Source organism: Mycteria americana, chromosome 4, assembly GCF_035582795.1.
Source record: "Mycteria americana isolate JAX WOST 10 ecotype Jacksonville Zoo and Gardens chromosome 4, USCA_MyAme_1.0, whole genome shotgun sequence".
Taxonomy (NCBI): Eukaryota; Metazoa; Chordata; class Aves; order Ciconiiformes; family Ciconiidae; genus Mycteria; species Mycteria americana.
Genome location: NC_134368.1, coordinates 27188964 through 27207780, shown reverse-complemented (window position 1 = coordinate 27207780; position 18817 = coordinate 27188964). Strand labels below are relative to the sequence as shown.

General features: G+C 41.5%; 2 protein-coding genes across 3 annotated transcripts in view; one reads left to right on the top strand and one right to left on the bottom strand.

The window, feature by feature from the left end:
* N4BP2 (NEDD4 binding protein 2) overlaps positions 1-5053 on the bottom strand; it is a 61972-nt gene extending 56919 nt beyond the window's left edge. Inside the window, exon 1 of the mRNA XM_075499960.1 lies at positions 4912-5053. The gene's annotated coding sequence lies outside the window, so the exon portion shown is untranslated. The remainder of the gene's footprint in view (positions 1-4911) is intronic.
* PDS5A (PDS5 cohesin associated factor A) overlaps positions 5044-18817 on the top strand; it is an 86674-nt gene continuing 72900 nt past the window's right edge. The window contains exons 1-2 of one of the 2 annotated variants that reach the window (XM_075499964.1): positions 5044-5305; positions 6131-6301. In XM_075499964.1, the coding sequence (XP_075356079.1) occupies positions 5279-5305; positions 6131-6301 (198 nt within the window). In that variant the 5' untranslated portion in view covers positions 5044-5278. The remainder of the gene's footprint in view (positions 5306-6130; positions 6302-18817) is intronic. The other variant, XM_075499965.1, reaches the window with a different exon arrangement.

Sequence of the window (18817 nt, the reverse complement as noted above, 5' to 3'; positions counted from 1 at the left end):
ACTCCATACTCTCTTCTGTTTCACCTGAAAGCCGTTTTGTTCTGAAAATTTTGTGCTGCATTATTTCACCTACCAGTAAAAACATGACATTCCTCTTTTCTTGGTACTTTCCTCTAACCTCTCCTGACATGATACAGAGAAAGAAGCACCCCACAAGACTGCCTCACAAGAGTGTTCAACACCCTTTATTTCAGTCTGCTTCAGTATTGCTTACACTTGCAATGGTAGTCTAAAATATAATAACAACAAACTACAAACAGATTGGAGTAAATACATTCCAATAAAAATACTGGGAGTAAAAGTAAATAAATTCCAACATAAATTTGTCCAGGTAGGGACTCAAAAAATTCTGGGTAAAGACTAAAGGACTGGGTCTTATTATTAGACAGAGCCATCCATTAAAACCCAAGGGATCATGTGAACCTGGCTACAGCTGTACAAGAAGCAGAGTCCAAGTCAGATCTCAGTTGCCTGCTGAAATTAGAAGGGTGAAGGTCAAACAAGCAAAGGCAACAAACCAGACACTAGCAGCTGTAATCATATCTGCAAGCAGATTTCAGGACTATTCAGATTAAGAGTACCACAGGTCAGATTATCTGAAGCTTTTATGTTTGCACATTCTGAAAATGCCATGCATATATTCAAGCTAATTGGCAGTTAAGTGTTCATTCATACCTCCCTTAATTGGCTGTGATATCAGAACCACACGCTTTGTTTTAGTCCTTTAGAATTTCAAATGGTACAGAAGTACAAATCCCGCTGCTTCTCTTCTGAGAAAAGATGGACCATTGCCTAATCATCCCATGATTACAGAATTGCACCTACTCCTCTCTCAACCACTTTGCAGATCATGATTTGTCTAAGACTCATTCAAAACACCATATATCTGACTAACAGCATCTAAATTAATGGCTATCCTAAGAGTGCTCTGATAGTTTTACACTAGTATGCTGGCAAAATACTCGCGCTGTGAACCTAGGGGATGTCAGCAAGGTTGTGTTGATACAAGAACCTACAGTCAGACAGGAAATTTTACCAGGAATGGAACAGTCTACCAGTAGAAACTGCACCTGCACTTAATGGCTTAGGACTCCAACAACATTGATGATGAGGGGTGGTCAACATTTTCACACTGCTGACTAATCATTACCTGTGAAAGCAGAAATCTAGTGTGAACCTCTACTAGATACTCAGCTTTCTACTGATGTTTTTCAGGACTTTTTCTATGTTATATTACAGATATGAAATCCTGAGAATTAAAAATCTTCAAATGTTACTCCACAGTAATTGCTAACTTCACTATTTATCTGAAGTCTGCAAGAAGATAGATCTTGGTCCACAACCAAGAGTACTCCAGTGTAGGGCTTCACAAACAACTTGCTCAAGATGAAGTAAGATTTTAATTAAATGAGCAAACTTCACCTGGCACTTTCGAGTGAAATCTTTGAACAGCCACATCTAACTAGTTACAGTGTACATATGCCTTAGAAAGCAAGACTTTGTCTTATTCTTCAGTGGAAAATAAAACTGGAAGTGCATACTAGAGGCTCTGCACTGTGTTTGTCCTACACTTAGACTAAAAACAAGTTGTGGGAGCGCAGCCCTCTACCTTTTCATTCCTATTCCTACTTCATGACCTATTGTATAAAGATTTATAGGTAAAGATGGTGTCACTTTGTGGAAAAAACCTGTAACCACAAGATTACAAGAAAACGTTATGACACTGTAGGCCACATTAATGACATACATAAAATACCACTTTTCAATAACAAAAAAACAATACCTGAAAATAAACGTTAAAAACCAGGAAGGTCAGAGACTTAGGTGAAATTTCTAGAATATGACACCCATAATATTTCAATTCTGCCCAAAGAGAAGCCTGCCTAACATCTTCCTAGCTTTATGCTTGCGTCATAAAAAAACCTCAGCAAAGGTCACTTCAAATGTATTTCTTGCATCATTTTTACTAACTTACATTCTCTCTTTTTCTACTTAAATTGAAGACAGCTCATATAGGTTTTTGATACATACTTTCTTTTTTATTTACAGAATAATCTTATAGGATTTGTTTCTGATTTATTGTGTTAATACAAGTGTATTAAAAATAAGGAATCAACACCAAATTAATTGCTTATATTAGTAATTTGATTTAGGAAGCAAAGTACCTAACATAACAAATGTAAGGCTAAAAACAAATTTGTTAAAAGTATAATAGTTCTGACAGTACATATTATTTTACTGACAACAAGTAAGAGCTGATAGCTAGTCTGAGTACTTCAGCTCTAAGGCAAATCTAAACGGCCACTGAAGTTTGGCTTAGGAAAAAGATGAAATGCTTGGTGTTGGCTTATTTGTTTATTAAATCAGTACAACCTTGTTAAAACTGAATCGTGTATCTCATTCTTACGGTCACCTGTCCATTGTGAATGCCCCAATCCATCGATCCTTAAGCCTGGAGAGAATAATTTTATCTAAGCCTGGACTCGCAGCCAGATTTAAACACCTTGTCTGGCAGCGCCCTTCTAGATTTCCAAATCAGTGCCTGAGATCTCCTAAGTGCTCCTTGCAACTCTTAGTCATTTTCACTGTAATCCTTTCTGAGCTGGTTTCATAGAGGCTATGGACATTCAAGGCTTCAGCTCCCGTAGGACAACACTCCAGGGAGACAAGGAACACAGGTATAGGAGAGACATTTCCTACCCACGTGCTATTACACCAGAAGTACTTGAGAGCTCCTTGGTCTTTGTACGTTTTCCTCCAACACCCTATAAATCTGGAATCACAGAATCATATAGGTTGGAAAAGACCTTTAAGATCATCGGGTCCAACCATAAACCTAACACTGCCAAAACCACCACTACACCATGTCTCTAAGCACCTCATCCAAACGTCCTTTAAATACCTCCAGGGATGGCGACTCAACCACTTCCCTGGGCAGCCTGTTCCAAGGCTTGATAACCCTCTCAGTGAAGAAAAATTTCCTAATAACCAGTCTAAACCTCCCCTGGCGCAACTTGAGGCCGTTTCCTCTTGTCCTATGGCTTGTTACCTGGGAGAAGAGACCAACCCCCACCTCCTTTCAGGTAGTTGTAGAGAGCGATAAGGTCTCCCCTCAGCCTCCTTTTCTCCAGGCTAAACAGTCCCAGTTCCCTCAGCCGCTCCTCATAAGACTTCTGCTCCAGACCCTTCACCAGCTTCGTTGCCCTTCTCTGGACTCACTCCAGCACCTCAATGTCTCTCTTGTAGTGGGGGGCCCAAAACTGAACACAGTATTCGAGGTGCGGCCTCACCAGTGCCGAGTACAGGGGCACGATCACTTCCCTAGTCCTGCTGGCCACGCTATTTTTGATACAAGCCAGGATGCCATTGGCTTTCTTGGCCGCCTGGGCACACTGCTGGCTCATATTCAGGCGGCTGTCAACCAACACCCCCAGGTCTTTCTCTGCCAGGCAGCTTTCCAGCCTCTCTTCCCCAAGCCTGTAGCGTTGCATGGGGTTGCTGTGGCCCAAGTGCAGGACCTTGCACTTGGCCTTGTTAAACCTCATACAACTGACCTCGGCCCATGCATCCAGCCTGTCCAGGTCCCTCTGCAGAGCCTTCCTACCCTCCAGCAGATCAACACTCCCACACAACTTGGTGTCGTCTGCAAACTTACTGATAGTACACTCGATCCCTTCGTCCAGATCATTGATAAAGATGTTAAACAGAACTGGCCCCAACACCAAGCCGTGGGGAACACCACTTGTGACCGGCAATGTGGCATACTGTCACCATAATCTTACTTACTTACCCCTTTCCCATCCCCTCACGCTCCTGCATCCTTCCTGGCAGGCCATGCCAGCCCCTCTGCTGTGCCTAGCAAGGCCCCTGTCACACACGCGCAGCCCCTGCGGAGAAACCCGTCGCTCCACACAGACTGGTCCCAGCTGCCCGCCTTTAATTCGCTCTATAGAAAATTCATTAGAGATTTTCAAAACTGAGAAGAATGATACTTTTAGCTGGTTTGAGTAACCAAGAATAATCAGCTGAAGACCCTAAATTAGTCTTGATCCATTAAAAGTCATCTTTTAGTTGTCATGCACCTTCTCTGAGCAGGGCAAGCATCTGGAAAACACCTTCTAGCCACCTATACTTCAGACATGCAGTGCACATAATGCAGATTCAAAACAGACAGATATATCCCACTTTGCTACTGACTTTCCAGACATACCCCATCTCTTGGAAATATGAAAGACTATTAAATTACAAAGACATTTTGCATGGAAGGATTTCCTGAGTTGGCTGGCAAGGGCTCCTTCAGTCTACATATTCAAGTTTCTCCTGAAGATTTATAACTAAATTAACGTTTGAGAAACTCATCTGCCAACGAGGAAGAAAAATTTGGACGTCGATGCGCGGATGCTGCTCTTCCTCCCCTCTGTCTTAAGAAGGGCTATTTACTCCTACCTGCCACAGCACTCTCCGTGCCACCCCACACACCGTTTTCCCCCATTTTCTTATTTATCACGCCGACCAGGCCTCACCACTGTCACCAGCTGCCTGAGGGACCGGCCAGACGAGACCGCGCAGCCATGAGCAGCCCGGCTCCGTGAGGAAGCACAAACATGTCTCTCCCCCTCCCGCACACGGCGCTGCCGCCCTGCAGCCGGGAACCCACCGGCCCCCGCCTCGGCAATCCCGGCAGCCGGCCCCACGCCGCCCCAGGCCTCGCCCTCGGAGCCGGCCGTTGCTCCCCGCCGCGCAGGAGGAGAGCCCCGTGGGGTCGAGGCCCGGCCGGAGAGCGGCCCTCAGGCCGCGGCCCGGCCGCTCCGGGGGTTTTGGCGCCAAGCGGGAGGCAGCGCTGCGGCGGCCGCGCCCGGTACTACCCGCCACCGCCGCCCTGCGCGGGGCTCGGCGGGGTACGAGACTTACTGGCCGGCCTCGCCCCTGCCCCGGAGCTGGGGGATCCTGGCTGGGCGGCGCTGCGGGCCCGGCCCCAGGCCCGAGGGCGGGCGGGCAGGGGGAGGGGGGCGGCGCAGAGCCTCCTCCCGGGCTGTTCTTCCCCGGCCGGACAGAGAGCGGCAGTGTGTCCCCGCGGCGCACGCTCCGCCGGAGCCTCCCCCTCTCCCCAGCCGCCGCCGCCGCTGCCGCCACCGAGCAGCCTCCCCCTCCCCCCACCCCTCCCCGAGCAGGAGCCGCCGCCGCACCGCGGAGCAGGGAGGCGGCGGGAGCAGCCAGGGCAGCGGCCGGCAGGGGTGGCGGCGGAGCGGCGAGGACCACCCGGCACGGAGGCTACTCAATGCTGCACCTTCCGGAGCTGCATGAGGTAAAGGCAGCTCCGGGTCCCGCTTCCCTCCGTCCCCGCTTCCCCCCCGCTTCCCTCCTCCCCGTCGCCCGCGGCCGGCGGGGGTGTGTGCGCGGAGCTGGGGGGGGGTGGGGGCTCTTTGTGGGCCCGGCCGGGTGCGGGGCGGCGGGCGAGGAGGGGCTGCGGGGCGAGGGGCTGAGGGGACATGAAGTTGCGGGAACAAATGGAAAGTGGAGAGTGGCCTGGCCCCCTCCCCGGGGGGGCTCCCGCCGCCGCGGGGGGGGCGGGCGGGGGGCTCGGCGCCGGGCGGGGGGGCCGGCGGGGGTGTTTTGTTTGTGCTCGCCGCCGCCTCCCTCCCTCCCTCCCCCTCTCCTGTTGGTTTCTCTGCCTCCTGATAGTTTTGAGGCCTAACTGTTTAGGCCTCGTCTCCCGGCTCCGGGGCCGGTGTGCCGGCTCCGAAGCCCCCCCCGGGGCCGGGAATTGCAACCCCCGGTCCCCGCCTCGGGCCGTAATGGGCCCTCGGCCCCGGGGCATCCTTCGATCGCGCCCGAAATTTCATTGTAAAATCGTCGGCTCCGAACTAACAGTGTTGGGCTGGAGCAGCCTCGCAATGAAAGGAGGCGCCGGAGGGGAATGGAGGGGCCGGAGTTGTGGGGAGCGGCGGCGGCGGCGGGCCGGGCCTCGCTCCAGCGCCGCTCGGGGCGGGGGGATGCGGCGGGGGCAGCGGCGGGGGGCGCAGTCGGCGGGGTGATAACCGGGGCCTTCTGCGAATTGAGGGTGAGAAATGGAAAAAGAGGGTTAGAAAGTCGTTTCCATTCTGCTGAACTTTTGTTTTCTGACCGATAGAGGCCGGTAGAGGACTGTGGAGAAGGAAAGTTTATAACCAGCAGCACCAGGATGGACTTCCCTGCTACCCAACCAAAACCTGCTGCCGACGGTAAAATAATCTACTATCCTCCTGGAGTGAAGGAGATTACGGACAAAATTACCAACGATGAGGTGGTTAAACGGTTAAAGGTGAGCAATCCTGACCACTGTCCCCTTCCCTGCAACTTTTGCTTCTTAAGGTAAACATTTCAACGCAGGAAAGGAGAACTGCCAGAGAACTGTTTCCTTGTCATAGTTGAAATGTCTCCTTCTTGCCTGCAGACCTTTATGGGAATACTACTTCCTTGCTTTTCCTTAAAAGAGGAGGAATCGTTTTTGTAATTCATGACTGTACTCTTGCGAGTTCTCTCAAAGCTAGAGTCGATACATTAAACTGCTAATTTGTACGTGAAATACATCCACAGTTTTGGGGAGAGGTCTGAAGTGGAATCATAAGTAATAATTGCAGGATATGTTACCAAAAATTTTTGTTGGTAAGCTAGAAGGTTTTTGTGGGTTCCAGCACTTTTGAGTAAGCATAGTTGAGCAGGGGAAACAAGTAGATCTAGTTAAGAGTATTCTTCACTGAAAAGATAGCGCTGTTCACAAATGGCAAAGATGACTTTCTGGAGGTTGTAGATGGAATTTTGAAATTATTTCATATGTAAAACCTGTCTCAGATTTTGCAATTTGATACAATACATATCGTTTCTTTGCTATTCAGTATAACTGGCACTTGGCAAACTTGCTAAATTTTCATAAGCAAAAGGGACTGTTACAAAAGCATCTTCTCTGCTTGCTTGACAGCATCCTGGGGGACTGTGAGGGTTATGTCTATTTTTTATTTTTTAATCCCTTTTTCCACTGGAAACATGAAATAATACTGTGATACAGTGCTGTTATTTCTTAACTCTATGCTGAAAATAGAGAATAAAGTTGAGCATTGATCAAATATTGGCACAGCTCGTTTGTTAATGCCATGGTCTTTGGACCAGAAAGTTGTCGTAACCTGGGATTTGGTCCTATGCCCAGGGAGGAGATGTAGTAATAATTTTTTAGAGATGAGAAGTATTCTCTCATCTGATGATCTGCTTCCTGTCACAACAGTGACCCCACAAAGACTGAAAAATAGAAATCATGGTCTTGGCTAGTCAGTACCTCGAAAAATGTGTTACCTATAAATGTGAAGAGAATGTAGTCTTTGTGCTTTGCTTTCAAAGCAGCAAGGCACATATCAGTTGTTTCTTTGAAAACGAGCCTTGTTGTCCAGTTACAGTTTTGAAAATTATTGAATGGACAAGTCCAGCCTAGTATTTTCAAAACTCCAGTGGAATATTGCCAGTTACAGGAGAAGATCCTAGAGTTTTGATTGTTTGGACAGAGTCCTTGAATCAAAGTCTGTGTGGAATGGGGAGGAGTGCAGTTTTGGGGTGCTCATTGAAGTGGCTATTTTATTTTGTCCCTGTTGGAGAACTTGCAATGGTGAGCTTGCCATTCCTAGATAATAGGAATAATAGAATTTCAAAGTCATGCATATATGTTTTGCTGAATTCATTTGTGTGTGTTGGACATAATTTTCAGGCTAAGAGCAGAGGTTTTTTCTGTAAATTTTTTACGAACTACTGTTAAGGAATTCAGATGACCTGAAGACTATAGACTAACTTTAAATGGGAACAAATACTTTGCTAGTGGACCTACCAACACTGAAACAACAAAGGAAGATTTTTCTTAGTGGTACTGCTTAATCTGAGTTTGAGGAATTTTTTTGGTCAGATACTGGCTTTACTGAAGCATCAAGAAAATCTGAAATACTGTACACTTTAGAACTAAACCAACAAGGTTTTTTTTGTTGTTTTTGTATAGACATATATAATCTTTATTTATTAAGTCCAAATCTTTATATCAACTTGATTTAGAGAAACAAATTCACTTTGGCATGTGGAATGTTATGATGATGCAGTGCTTGGGACGGAAATGCTTGAAAAAGTTTGGTTCAATTAAAAGATAACTTTCCACCATTTCAAATATGACAATATTAAAAGCCAGTTTTAGCAGAATGTACAAATTCAGGCATGAATCAGTCCTTGAAACCATAGGTGTTTTGCCTTCTTCTTGGCCATGCATGATCTAAAGATGCTTTTTGTGTCTCTTACAGAAGATGCGTGTATAACTTGGTGTGTTGGCCACCAGGCTTTGGGTCAGTTTCTGCAAATTTTTTTCTTTTAGCTTATTGAAGTCATGGTCAATTTAATTGGTTACAAGTTTGTGTCTTTACTAGCAACTTTTCTGATATCACATCTGTATTTTTGTGTTCAGACCTCTTCTCGTAATGAAGTCTTTTCTTATTATTGGAACTTGAGACGTTCTGGGCACCTGTCCCAGAGTGCCTGAGCAGCAGCTTTTGTGCCAAGGACTTCTAAAAAGAATGTTTTTCTATCCTTTCCCTCCTTCTGCTTGGGGTTGTGGGTAATAAAATGTAGGCCAGATTAATTTACAGTATTTTGATATATCTGTATGATAACATTAGCACTGTCCTGAAAATGGAAGTATTGAGAATTTTAAAATCAACGTGTATCTTCTGAGCAATGTAGAAAGGAAGGGCCTCTGGATTGCATATGTATGATGAATGAAACACCAGTTCAGGTGCTTAATGGAGTCAAAGTTGGTTTCTGGTGTCTTAGATTACATTGATGGGTCAGTGCCTTCTTGGAATGGGACAGTATGTGATGTATAATTTCAGCTATTGAAGAAGTGATTTTAACTGTGGTGTGCTATGGCTGGGGACAAGTGTCCATTTAATAGATCCAATTAAGTTTAACCAAACGAGGCAGCTAACATGTAGCAGGGAGTTGAGGCTTACTGTACTTTGACTGCAAAATGATTGGGGGGGGGGGGGGGGGGGGCTAATGTTCCTCTTTACAGTGTAGCTGTTCAAGTTATAGTGATTGGTTTCAGGGCTGTAAGTCAAATGCTTGTCAATGTAGTAAGGCTTGTGGGGAGAGGTGATAACTTTTATTTAACCAAGCAATAGAAGTGGAAAACAAATAATTCTAAGGCACCCAAAGTAGTCCTCCTTCAGTTCCAAAACTGAGCCAGCAAATAAACACAAGTTGAGAACAGTTGTGCTAGCAATATTATATTTCTTCCCATAAGATAGTTGAAGGTTGAAAGAAGTTTTAGAAACTGAGCATCTGCTTTTCTGCAAAGCTTCTCTGATTATTGACATTTTTTCAAAATTGACTGTATTTTACTGCCTTGTCAAACTCCAGACTTGTATATTATTCTCAGTAAACTATTAAATCTCTGATATAACTTTCTTTGGTCACAAGAGAATATTTTGGTGTCATTTATATATAACCTTGTCATCATTATGAATAAGATTAATAGTAGTGTACTTAATAGTCAGATATACTAAAAATAGCCCCATCAATCCAAGATGCATAGAGTTTCTCAGAGACTGACTTAAACAGGCTTTGTAGGCAAAGCCAGAACAGCCACTGTAAGAAGTGGCGCGCTCTGCTGCTTGTCCCAACCTCTGTTCTGTACCCTCTCTACAAGCATTTTGTTTTGCCACATGCCAAAACGGATGGATGAACAGATCTGGGTTAAAACTCAGGAGGGAAAAAAACCCAACCCAAATCTGTGTTAATTTTAGCCTGAATCATTTTCTTGCCTGATTTATCGTGAGAGCTCACAAATGCTCGTGCTGGCATAGGGGAAAAAGCAACTTCTTTCTATGGCAGTCCTGCCTTAGAGTGTTGAAGGAACTTCAGAGTCGATTTGAATGTGAAAGTTTGCAAATGTTATCTTTTGAGATAGTTTTGCAGAAACAATGCAAAAGTCCCCATCTCTATCATGCCTGCTAGATTTTTTAAGTAAAAGAAATAATGCATGATGATGAGTTCAGATATAGCTTTGTACCAACAACTATATAGTTTGGTAAAGTGTATGACAAGTCTGTAGAAAAAAGGAAAACATTTATAGTGCAGTGTTTTATTTTACCTATAGATACCAATGTAAGCAACACTAATTCATAAAATCTGTAAAAAGCACATTTAATCAGACACTGAAGATACAAAAGTACCCACCCCAAAAAAAAAAAAGTTTCTGAAACTTCCAAAGGAAGAGGAGTGATAAATTAGTTTCAGCATAGAGATTTTTAACAAACGTTTAAGGCAGTGTACAAACCTGTCTCTGTGAAATTAAGAGTTTTGTAGGCTACAATTTATTGAGGGCGATGTAGTAGTTCTTTATGATAGTTGGGGTTAGTATTCTGTTTTCTGTGTGTTTTGGGTTTTTTTGTTTGTTTGTTTTGGGGAGTGATTTTTCTTTTTGTTTTTCAATCAGTCCAGTAGTCTTGTTGCTTTTCCCATGGTGACAATCTGGCAAGGCATTTTCTGTGAAAGTTTCTTTTGGTTTCCACACACAGACCCCCACCCTTCCACCCTCTCTCCAATTCTCCCCCTGCCACCCCACCCCAAGGCCTAGCTTGTGATCATCTGGAGAAGTTAGCACTCCTAGTCTGCCTTAAAGTCTTCCTTATCTTGTCCCATGGCATTTCTTAGTTATCTGATATGTGTTTGTGCCAGAGTGAAACAAACACTCCCTCTCCTTCCCATTGTCTTTCTGCATGTTCCTCTGGTTATTAGATGTTGGCCTCTTTGTAGTTGGGCCTGTTGTGTCTTTATCTTTGGAAGATTATCCTCATATCACTAGAAATAGTTAATGCTAATTTATAATTTTATGCACAGGTGTTTTTTAGGCATCTGTTACATAATGTTAAAATTGAGAAGGGTTGCTTTTTTGCTACTTAAATGTTTTGGAGTAGCTGGAGGTGTGTTAGACTACAAGAGGAAAAAAAAGTTGTTCTTTACTCACCCTGATATTTCTGCATAAGTTAATGGCCACTCTCTGAGATTGCGTAGTTAGAGGGACCTTTGATCTTAGGAAAGTTTTTGAAGGAAACTAAAAAATAGAGTATCATCTGGGAGAAGAAAATCTATTTTATATTGTGTCATATGGTAGAATTTGGTATGCTTCAGGAGAAAAGGTATACATATTAAGTATGTTGGATTGTATTAGTTAATAAATACTATTTGCTGGCAAGACTTAGATGTCATGGGTATTTTCATGGCTTAGACCTCTGACTTGCATGTACTTACATGCTTACATTTAAGAATTATAAGTAGTTTTGTGGACATCATATAGCCAGGTTACAGAAATGATCTGCAGTTAATTATTCTAACAGTTTAAAAACTTCCATTAATTGTATTTAACTGCAGACTGCAGTTTGCAATGTTCTTGAGCTATTGCTGGCCACATAAGCCTAAAGCCAAATTTCTAATTTGATTTTGCTCATAGTTTAATCTTTTTAATTAGTTTGACTCTTGTAACAATCAAGTTTTTCATTAACTAGGACAGGCCACTAGTCAGAGAAGAAGAGATCTTCTTCTTTTTTCTTTTTTCTTTTTTTTTTTCCAATGGAATATTAGCTGTTTGCTTTGTATATGTCCCAATTTAATCAATCCTTAGAGAAATAGACCATGTAGGCTCACCCAGTTCACCCAGATGTTACTTAATTTCAGATTGATTGATGATGGGACCCTTTTTTTTTTGTATCTGATAATTTTCTTTTGTTACAAGTGCATCAGTAATTAATGGCAATTTCACATGTACAATATTATTCTAATGGTTTCCTGGCAACAAGAAGATAAATGTATTGTGAGAGAAAAGAAGCCCCAATTTGAAATGGGGAAAAATAGAGGTTGCCGAATTAGGAATGATAACTTCTGATGATTGACCACCAAAATGGACAGACTAGTTGATAAGTCCTTATGCCCTCATTTATTCTATTATAAACCTTAAAGAATTATTAATTTTATTCTTGTGCTAATGGGTTTTTTTGAGGTGAGGACATGATGTTAATCACAGTTTAAAAGATGTGGAACTGAAGAGCTACTGAAAGGGGAAAAAAAACCCCAAACACAAGAAAGACAAGCTGGCTTCATATGCCTGATTTTGCATTTCTAAATGTGAGTTCTGAAGTGACTGTGCATTCTGTTGCACTTTACATATTCAGACCACAAGTTCCTTTGATTTCAGTTATATTTCTGAGTGCCTAGCACTTCTGTAAACCAGGCCTCAGAACCCAGAAAATGACAAATGTTTTCTGTGAAAACTTTGTGATAGGCTGTTTAACAGGCATTGTATAGAAACTTTGTAATAGGTGGGAGGCTAGCATGCAATCCTTCAGGCTTAACTGTTTTAAAACATGGCATAGAATATTCCTTTCCTGCAATATTTTCCTTCAGTTATAGTCTTCCAGCTTCAATAAATAAGAAGGGTGGCCTTTGGGCAATATGCTCCTCTACCAAACAACCTTGATTAACTCCAGAGCAAGTCCTTTGTGTGAACTGAATGAAGTAATGGCTTCAAGTTTTTGGTTGGTTGAGGTTGGTTTGTTTGTTTGGGTTTTTTTTAAAAAAAAAAAAAAAGGTATGTAATCACTTACCAAATACTGTATTAACATCAGGATTGAGGAGACTGACTAGAAGTTTGAGAAGTATAGGATTATTTACCTTGGAAAAGAGATGAATAAGAGTTGTTGTGATAAAAACATACAAAATAATGAATGATGGGTAGTAAATTAGGAATTTCTGGGTTTGCCCCCCTCTCCTGAAGAAAGAGCATTCATTGAAATTGAAACTTAAAAAATTGTTGAAGGTTAAATATTTCTCAGGGTCATACTGGAAGGTTGCGGCAGAGCAGAGCTGAACTGATGTTGTATTTAGTGTAAGTGACATGCTTTAATCATATAAATCACTTACTTTAGGTGGGTGTGCCTGTCAGTGTGTATTTTTATGGTATAATGTGGGAGACTTCTTGTGTATTCAAATATTTTAAATAAAGTTTGGATACAAAATCCTTGACATACCACTGCATTCTTAGGAGGAGTTTGTATGCATAAGTTTGCAAAACAGCTGGAGCCTTAGCTATGCTCAGACTCAAATGAAGTGTTAATCTCGCAACAGTGCTATGAAGTGAAAGAAAAATTATCCCTTGGTTTGCAGACAGTAATATGGAGATGATTGATAGGAAGGGAAATCAAACATCATCTGAGGTTACTTTTCTGTCTTGTCTACTTGAATCAATTAATATTATTTTGTCTGCTTAATGCCTATGTGCATCTTTTGCTACCAAAAAGAAAAACAGACAAAATAATTAGCAGATCATTCATTCACAGTACATATTATACCCGTCTTGGTAGTTAAAGAAACCTAACTTTTGTCTAGTCCCCAATCTATGTTAAACGTTCTTCATATATGAAATTTTTCCAGACTGCAATAGCTTCTTAATCACCATTGTTACCTAGAAATCTAAAACACATGCTTATTTTTGGTGTCACTCAAAGCAATGTGTGTTTGCTGGCTCTGCAGCTGCAGTAAACTAATGAACTGTATTCCCACTGCTGTGCTGACATCAGAATTTGGCTGTTGCAAAGATGTCTTAAGCATGATGAAGTACTGTTAAAGGTAAACAAAGATAAAATTGGCACAAAGTATATTCCTGCTTAGAAAGGAAGGTTGAAAAATTCATGGTACCTAGATAGCATGGGATATCCTAAACGTATATTTTATTTATGTGAGACAGATGATACGTACTTATCTGATGGAGATGTCGGAGCTTGCAGTGTTAGGGTCAGTTCTGCAGCCACAGTGGGAGAAAAATCCATTCAAATTTACGGTGAGGACTGGTCAGCATTTTTAATGTCAGTTATTCTCAAGTGAGTTCCTATTTCTTTCTAGTTGTTCAGTAATATTACCTAATCTTAATGGTACTCTATTGTCTTCCATGAATAGAGCCTGTCACCTCTTGCTGAAACACTATTTGGTGTAGTAATTAGCAATTTTAGGCCTTATATTATGTTTTTAGTATTGTATTTTAATACCTTATGGTAGAAATTATGACATCTATCTCCAGGAGATTTATCAAAACTTTCCAAACTGTTGAAGTGGAGAAAAAGTTTGGTACTGGCAAAATACATTCATAAGCATTAAAGAGAAATATGTCTTTCCTATTTACAAATAACTTTTTGAACTGATACAGACACTGAAGAAGAAAGAGAAGGAGAAAGAACATTTTAAAAGGAGTTTGGAGAAATCAAATATTTCAGTCTTCCCCCACCCCCTTCTTTGCTGGTTACAGCACCTGAAAAATGCACACACTTTAAAAAAAAAAGTAGTTATGTTAGTGTTCAGTAGTATTAGCATTTGCTTACAGTCATTAAAGAATTCCCTTTCCCCTGCAGTTGTAGTCTCTGTCGTTCTTATGGCTTTCTATGGAAATAACCTGATTGACCATCAGGGAGTAGCTTGAGATCTGCAGGTTTACGGTATTTTTTTTAATATTGTTTAACTACTGATCTTTAAACTATTTTTATCACTGCATCTAACGTGAGAGACCATCGAAAGACCAACTTCAAACTTGTACTTATGAAAATCTTATTACTGTAGTTTTAAGTGCTTGAGAATTAGTCTCTCAAAAATTGAAAGAAAACGTGTTTGTGTTTTTCAGTTTACTTTATACATGTGATAGTGCTTTGTCTGGACAAATATTTTTAGCTTGCTTTTCTAATGAAATAAGGTTTTTATCTGATCAGCCAGTCTAATTTCTTTGTTACTGATCTTCCCTGAAGTTACATTAGTTCAAACTTGCTGGCGGTCGGGCAGAAGTTTCAGAGGTGCAAGATTTGTCTAATTGGTGCTGAGCAGAATAGAGACATCCGAATTCTGTTTATACAAGGGAAAATGGGCCAGCACTGTTAAACGTTTCAAAAGGCAGCAGCCCGTGTGCTAGCTGGAATTAATTCAACTAATTCCCACATGGGTGTTTCAAATGTTGTAGGGGGTGTGCCTCCCCCTCCCCAGCTCTGCAGGCACGGCACCCAGAGGGGAGTGGGCAGGTAGTGCAGGAGGATGAGAGTGAGGGATGCAGAAGGGAGTGAGTTGGTAGCCCTCTCAGAGGAGAGTGATGGGGAACAGATCTGTTGGAAACCAGCCTTCGTTAATTTTGCTGCTTATGATAAAATTCATTTCATATAGCAGCAGTAAAGGAGATAAACAGCTAAGATAAAGCACAAAAACTTTTTGATACTCTCTTAACCCACAGACTGGTATTTGAAAATATTACTAATTTTTTAACTTAAAGTGGTGGTTTTTAGCAGCTAAAAATGATACCTGCATTCCTTGATTGTTTTGATGAAAATTGCTTATGTGATATGCTATTACAGAAAGGGTAAAGCAGAAATGCGGGGGGGAACACCACTCAAAAGTAGCTAAAAATCTCAAAGGATGATTACTAAGTTCTTTAGTTGATGTTTTCTGTAGTATTTTTCTTACATAATTTGTTTTTTTCTGTTTATTTTGGCTGCTTAGAGTCATGATGGTGGTGCAAATGCTGAAGCAAAATGTGTGCAGTGAAAGTAGAGTTGAACTTAGGCAGTGCTTAATATAAAGAAAATTTGCAGTTTGAGCCTTATGATGATGCCATAGCGTGGATGTGAAAAGAAGTTTGTTAGTTGTTCCTTGAAAAAAATAAACTGATTGACTTTACTTGTGTTACCAATTTAATGAAAGGAAAATGCTGTTGGATATTTCTCCTTAAAGTTTTTACTCTACCTTCAGATAGATAAGAGTAGTCAAGGTAGGGTAAATCCTGTTATTTTAACATCATTTTGTGTTTTAACTGTGTTCTTTTTCTGTTACTATTTGAAAATATATGCCTGTACTTAATTATCCAAAATGCAGTAATAGTTCTCCATAATAAACTCATTATTGAAATTTATTCAAACCATAGTCATAATTTAGCAGGGAATTATTTGAAACTAAATTTTGAGGAATATAAAAATTGTTCTTTTCTTGTGATTTAAAAGAGTGAAACCTGATACTCAGTCACTTAACTCTCACTGACTGCAGTGCCTTTCTGTGGGCTTCAGTCCTGATGTCCTAGTCAGTTAGAAAGGATAGTATTTTTCTTTAAAAACTTTGTTTATGTGAAACAGTGAAGAGGAATCATTCAGAAATTATGCCCCTTTGTTTGCACAATGATGCAATGTATTGTAGGATAAGTGAAGGGAAGTTTAATTCTTAAGCTGTTGCAGTAATAAGAATGACATAAAGTAACCTCAGTCCTTACTTTTGATGGTAGAAAGAGAATGTGGCATTCTGGGGGGAGGTGGAAAAGGTTACCCTATATGTTTGGGTTTTGACAGGTGGTTCTTTCTCAGCCCTGCATTGCTGCAGAGTTAACATTCATTCGCTTACAAAGCAAAACAAAGAAATGCAAGGCAACTTTAAAGCTTTTTGCTGAAAATACATGTTTATTTAAATACTTTATTCAGTCATCCTTTGTAAATGTAGTTGGCATGTGTCAATATTTCTGAAAAACTTATAATCCATCTCTTCTCTAAAGCCCCTGCTTCTGCTATCGCCAGTAAAATTCCAGTGGTGAGAAAAGGAAGTACTATTTTTGCTTGTGTGAAGTCAGTAAATGAAGGTCTAGGAGTTGCGTTTGTGAGCTATTAGTGACATTTTTTCTTAGAAAATGTATGTAGAATATGAAAGTGGGCATAACTCTGCAGCCTAAGGGAAATTGGGAAATCTGGAAATAAGATTTCAGCTTTGTCCCAGTTGGAACTGGTAGTCTAGACTGCTGTAAAATCATAAGAATTTTGCTTTAGGAAACGGGAGGGTTCACCAAGTACTGGAACTATATCTTTGTAGAATATATGCTCATTGGTACAACTGGAAGTAGGTCAGTAGAAAACCTAGTAAGTTGTTAAAAAAATATCTTTGAACTGGGAGTGAAAACCAAGTTAAAGGATATGTTTCTAAACCTCAGCTGGGAAAGCAGGGGTGGCGTGTAAAGTTTTCCAAAGTTACGCTCTTTCAGTCCTAGCCTTTTTTTCCCTTTAAAGGTCAAAACACCTTCAGTCAGATTACAAAGTAAAAAGGCTGCCATTTAATTTTGTTTCATTTTGACATCTTTTCCTATTGTTCTTAGTTTAGGTTCTTGTGCAAATTGGAGCATTCTGACTGAGTTGGACTTGTTATGTAGATTAAAGCATACTCATCCTGGAGCTGCAGCTCTGTGGCCACTCCATTTCTGATGCTAAAATTGGTTTCTGATACCCATGTACATCTGTGAAGATGGAGTTCTCCACTACATTTTATCTAGCAGTGAAGCTGGTTCAAGAGACATCTTCAGGGACTCTCTTACACTGGCTCTGCCTCCTGAGAAATCGTACTGTGGAGCTGTGCCCTAATTCACACTGTCTTGAGACTCTTCAGAGTGACTCGGACTTCAGTGTGTATATGGGCTGTGATGAGTTTAAATTTCTGTATACTATTGGATTTAATGCCTGTCAATGCTTTGGTTAAAAGCCTGGCATCATGGAACATCCCCATAAAATTAATTTTAAAACTAGCCAATCACCTCAGAATTTTATAGATGAGGAAAATATTTATTGCTAGCATTTTTAGAGGATTTGTTGAGGGTTTTCCCACTGCTTTTCATCATCTTTATCAATCTTCTGCTCTAAAACAAAACTATGGGCAAAAATAATCTCATCAGGAAGGTGAAAAGGTGGAGGGGTAAGTAACGACAGGTTAGTTCTCCAGAGTATTGCGAGTCAGCTTAGTAATCTGAGCTGACCTGCATAGCGGGTATTTTAACATAGTCAAAAGCAAGTTAGTTTATCTAAAAAAAAAAAAAAAAAACAACTGCAAGTCCTCTTTGCAGAGTGCCAGAATTGTGTTTTGGAAGCTTGTCATCCTGACACTGTTGTACCTGACTACTTTGAGTACTGTTAAATTGACGCTGCTACTGAAGGAAACAGTTACTCATCTTCACCACTGCTGCCATTGCTGTTCAGGGAGAATAATGATTCAAAGTCGTTTGCCTTATTTGAGTCAGCAGCACTCTCAAAGTCGTAGAAACAAATCAAGTTTGTGAAGAGTAAGAGGAGAAAAGTAAAAAATAGAAGCACATACCAACTGTAGGCAAGGAGGGGGGAGGTAGTATAGTTGGAAAGGATAGAGTTGCTACACCAGTATCTGGAGGATTGCCCTGAATCAAACCCTTGTGTGCTTCACTCTACTGGAATGTGTGGAAGCACAAACACCAAAGCCAGCACTTTGAGCCAGTGAAGTACTTTTGCTTGCTTGTGGGCCATCCTTTTCCACACGCCAACCCAGGTGTGTCTGTGGCCTGCAGGATACTGGATTGTGGAAGTGATTCTGTTAAAAAAAACATAGGTTTTTTCCAGGTTATTTTTCATTTGGATCAGTGTGACTTAAGCAGTCACCTACTACCCCCTCCTTGTGCTAGCAGAAGCTGTATGACAGTCTTGGGGTGGCAGAACTGTTACTTGCAGTGACAGCTTAATTTGGAACACTTAATTTGGTGTTCATTGGGTTTGACCTTATTAAATAAACTCAAAGATTCATTAAACTGCACCCTAAGATTGGGCTGAAGCAGTCCCACCCACCCCTGTGTGTTTTTATAGCCACATAGTGAGCTGGTTCAAGAAGCAGATCTGTCTGAAAAGTAACCTGGCCGGAAAAGGGATTTTTCAGTAGTGTCACTCATCAGTCACATGCATGCTGG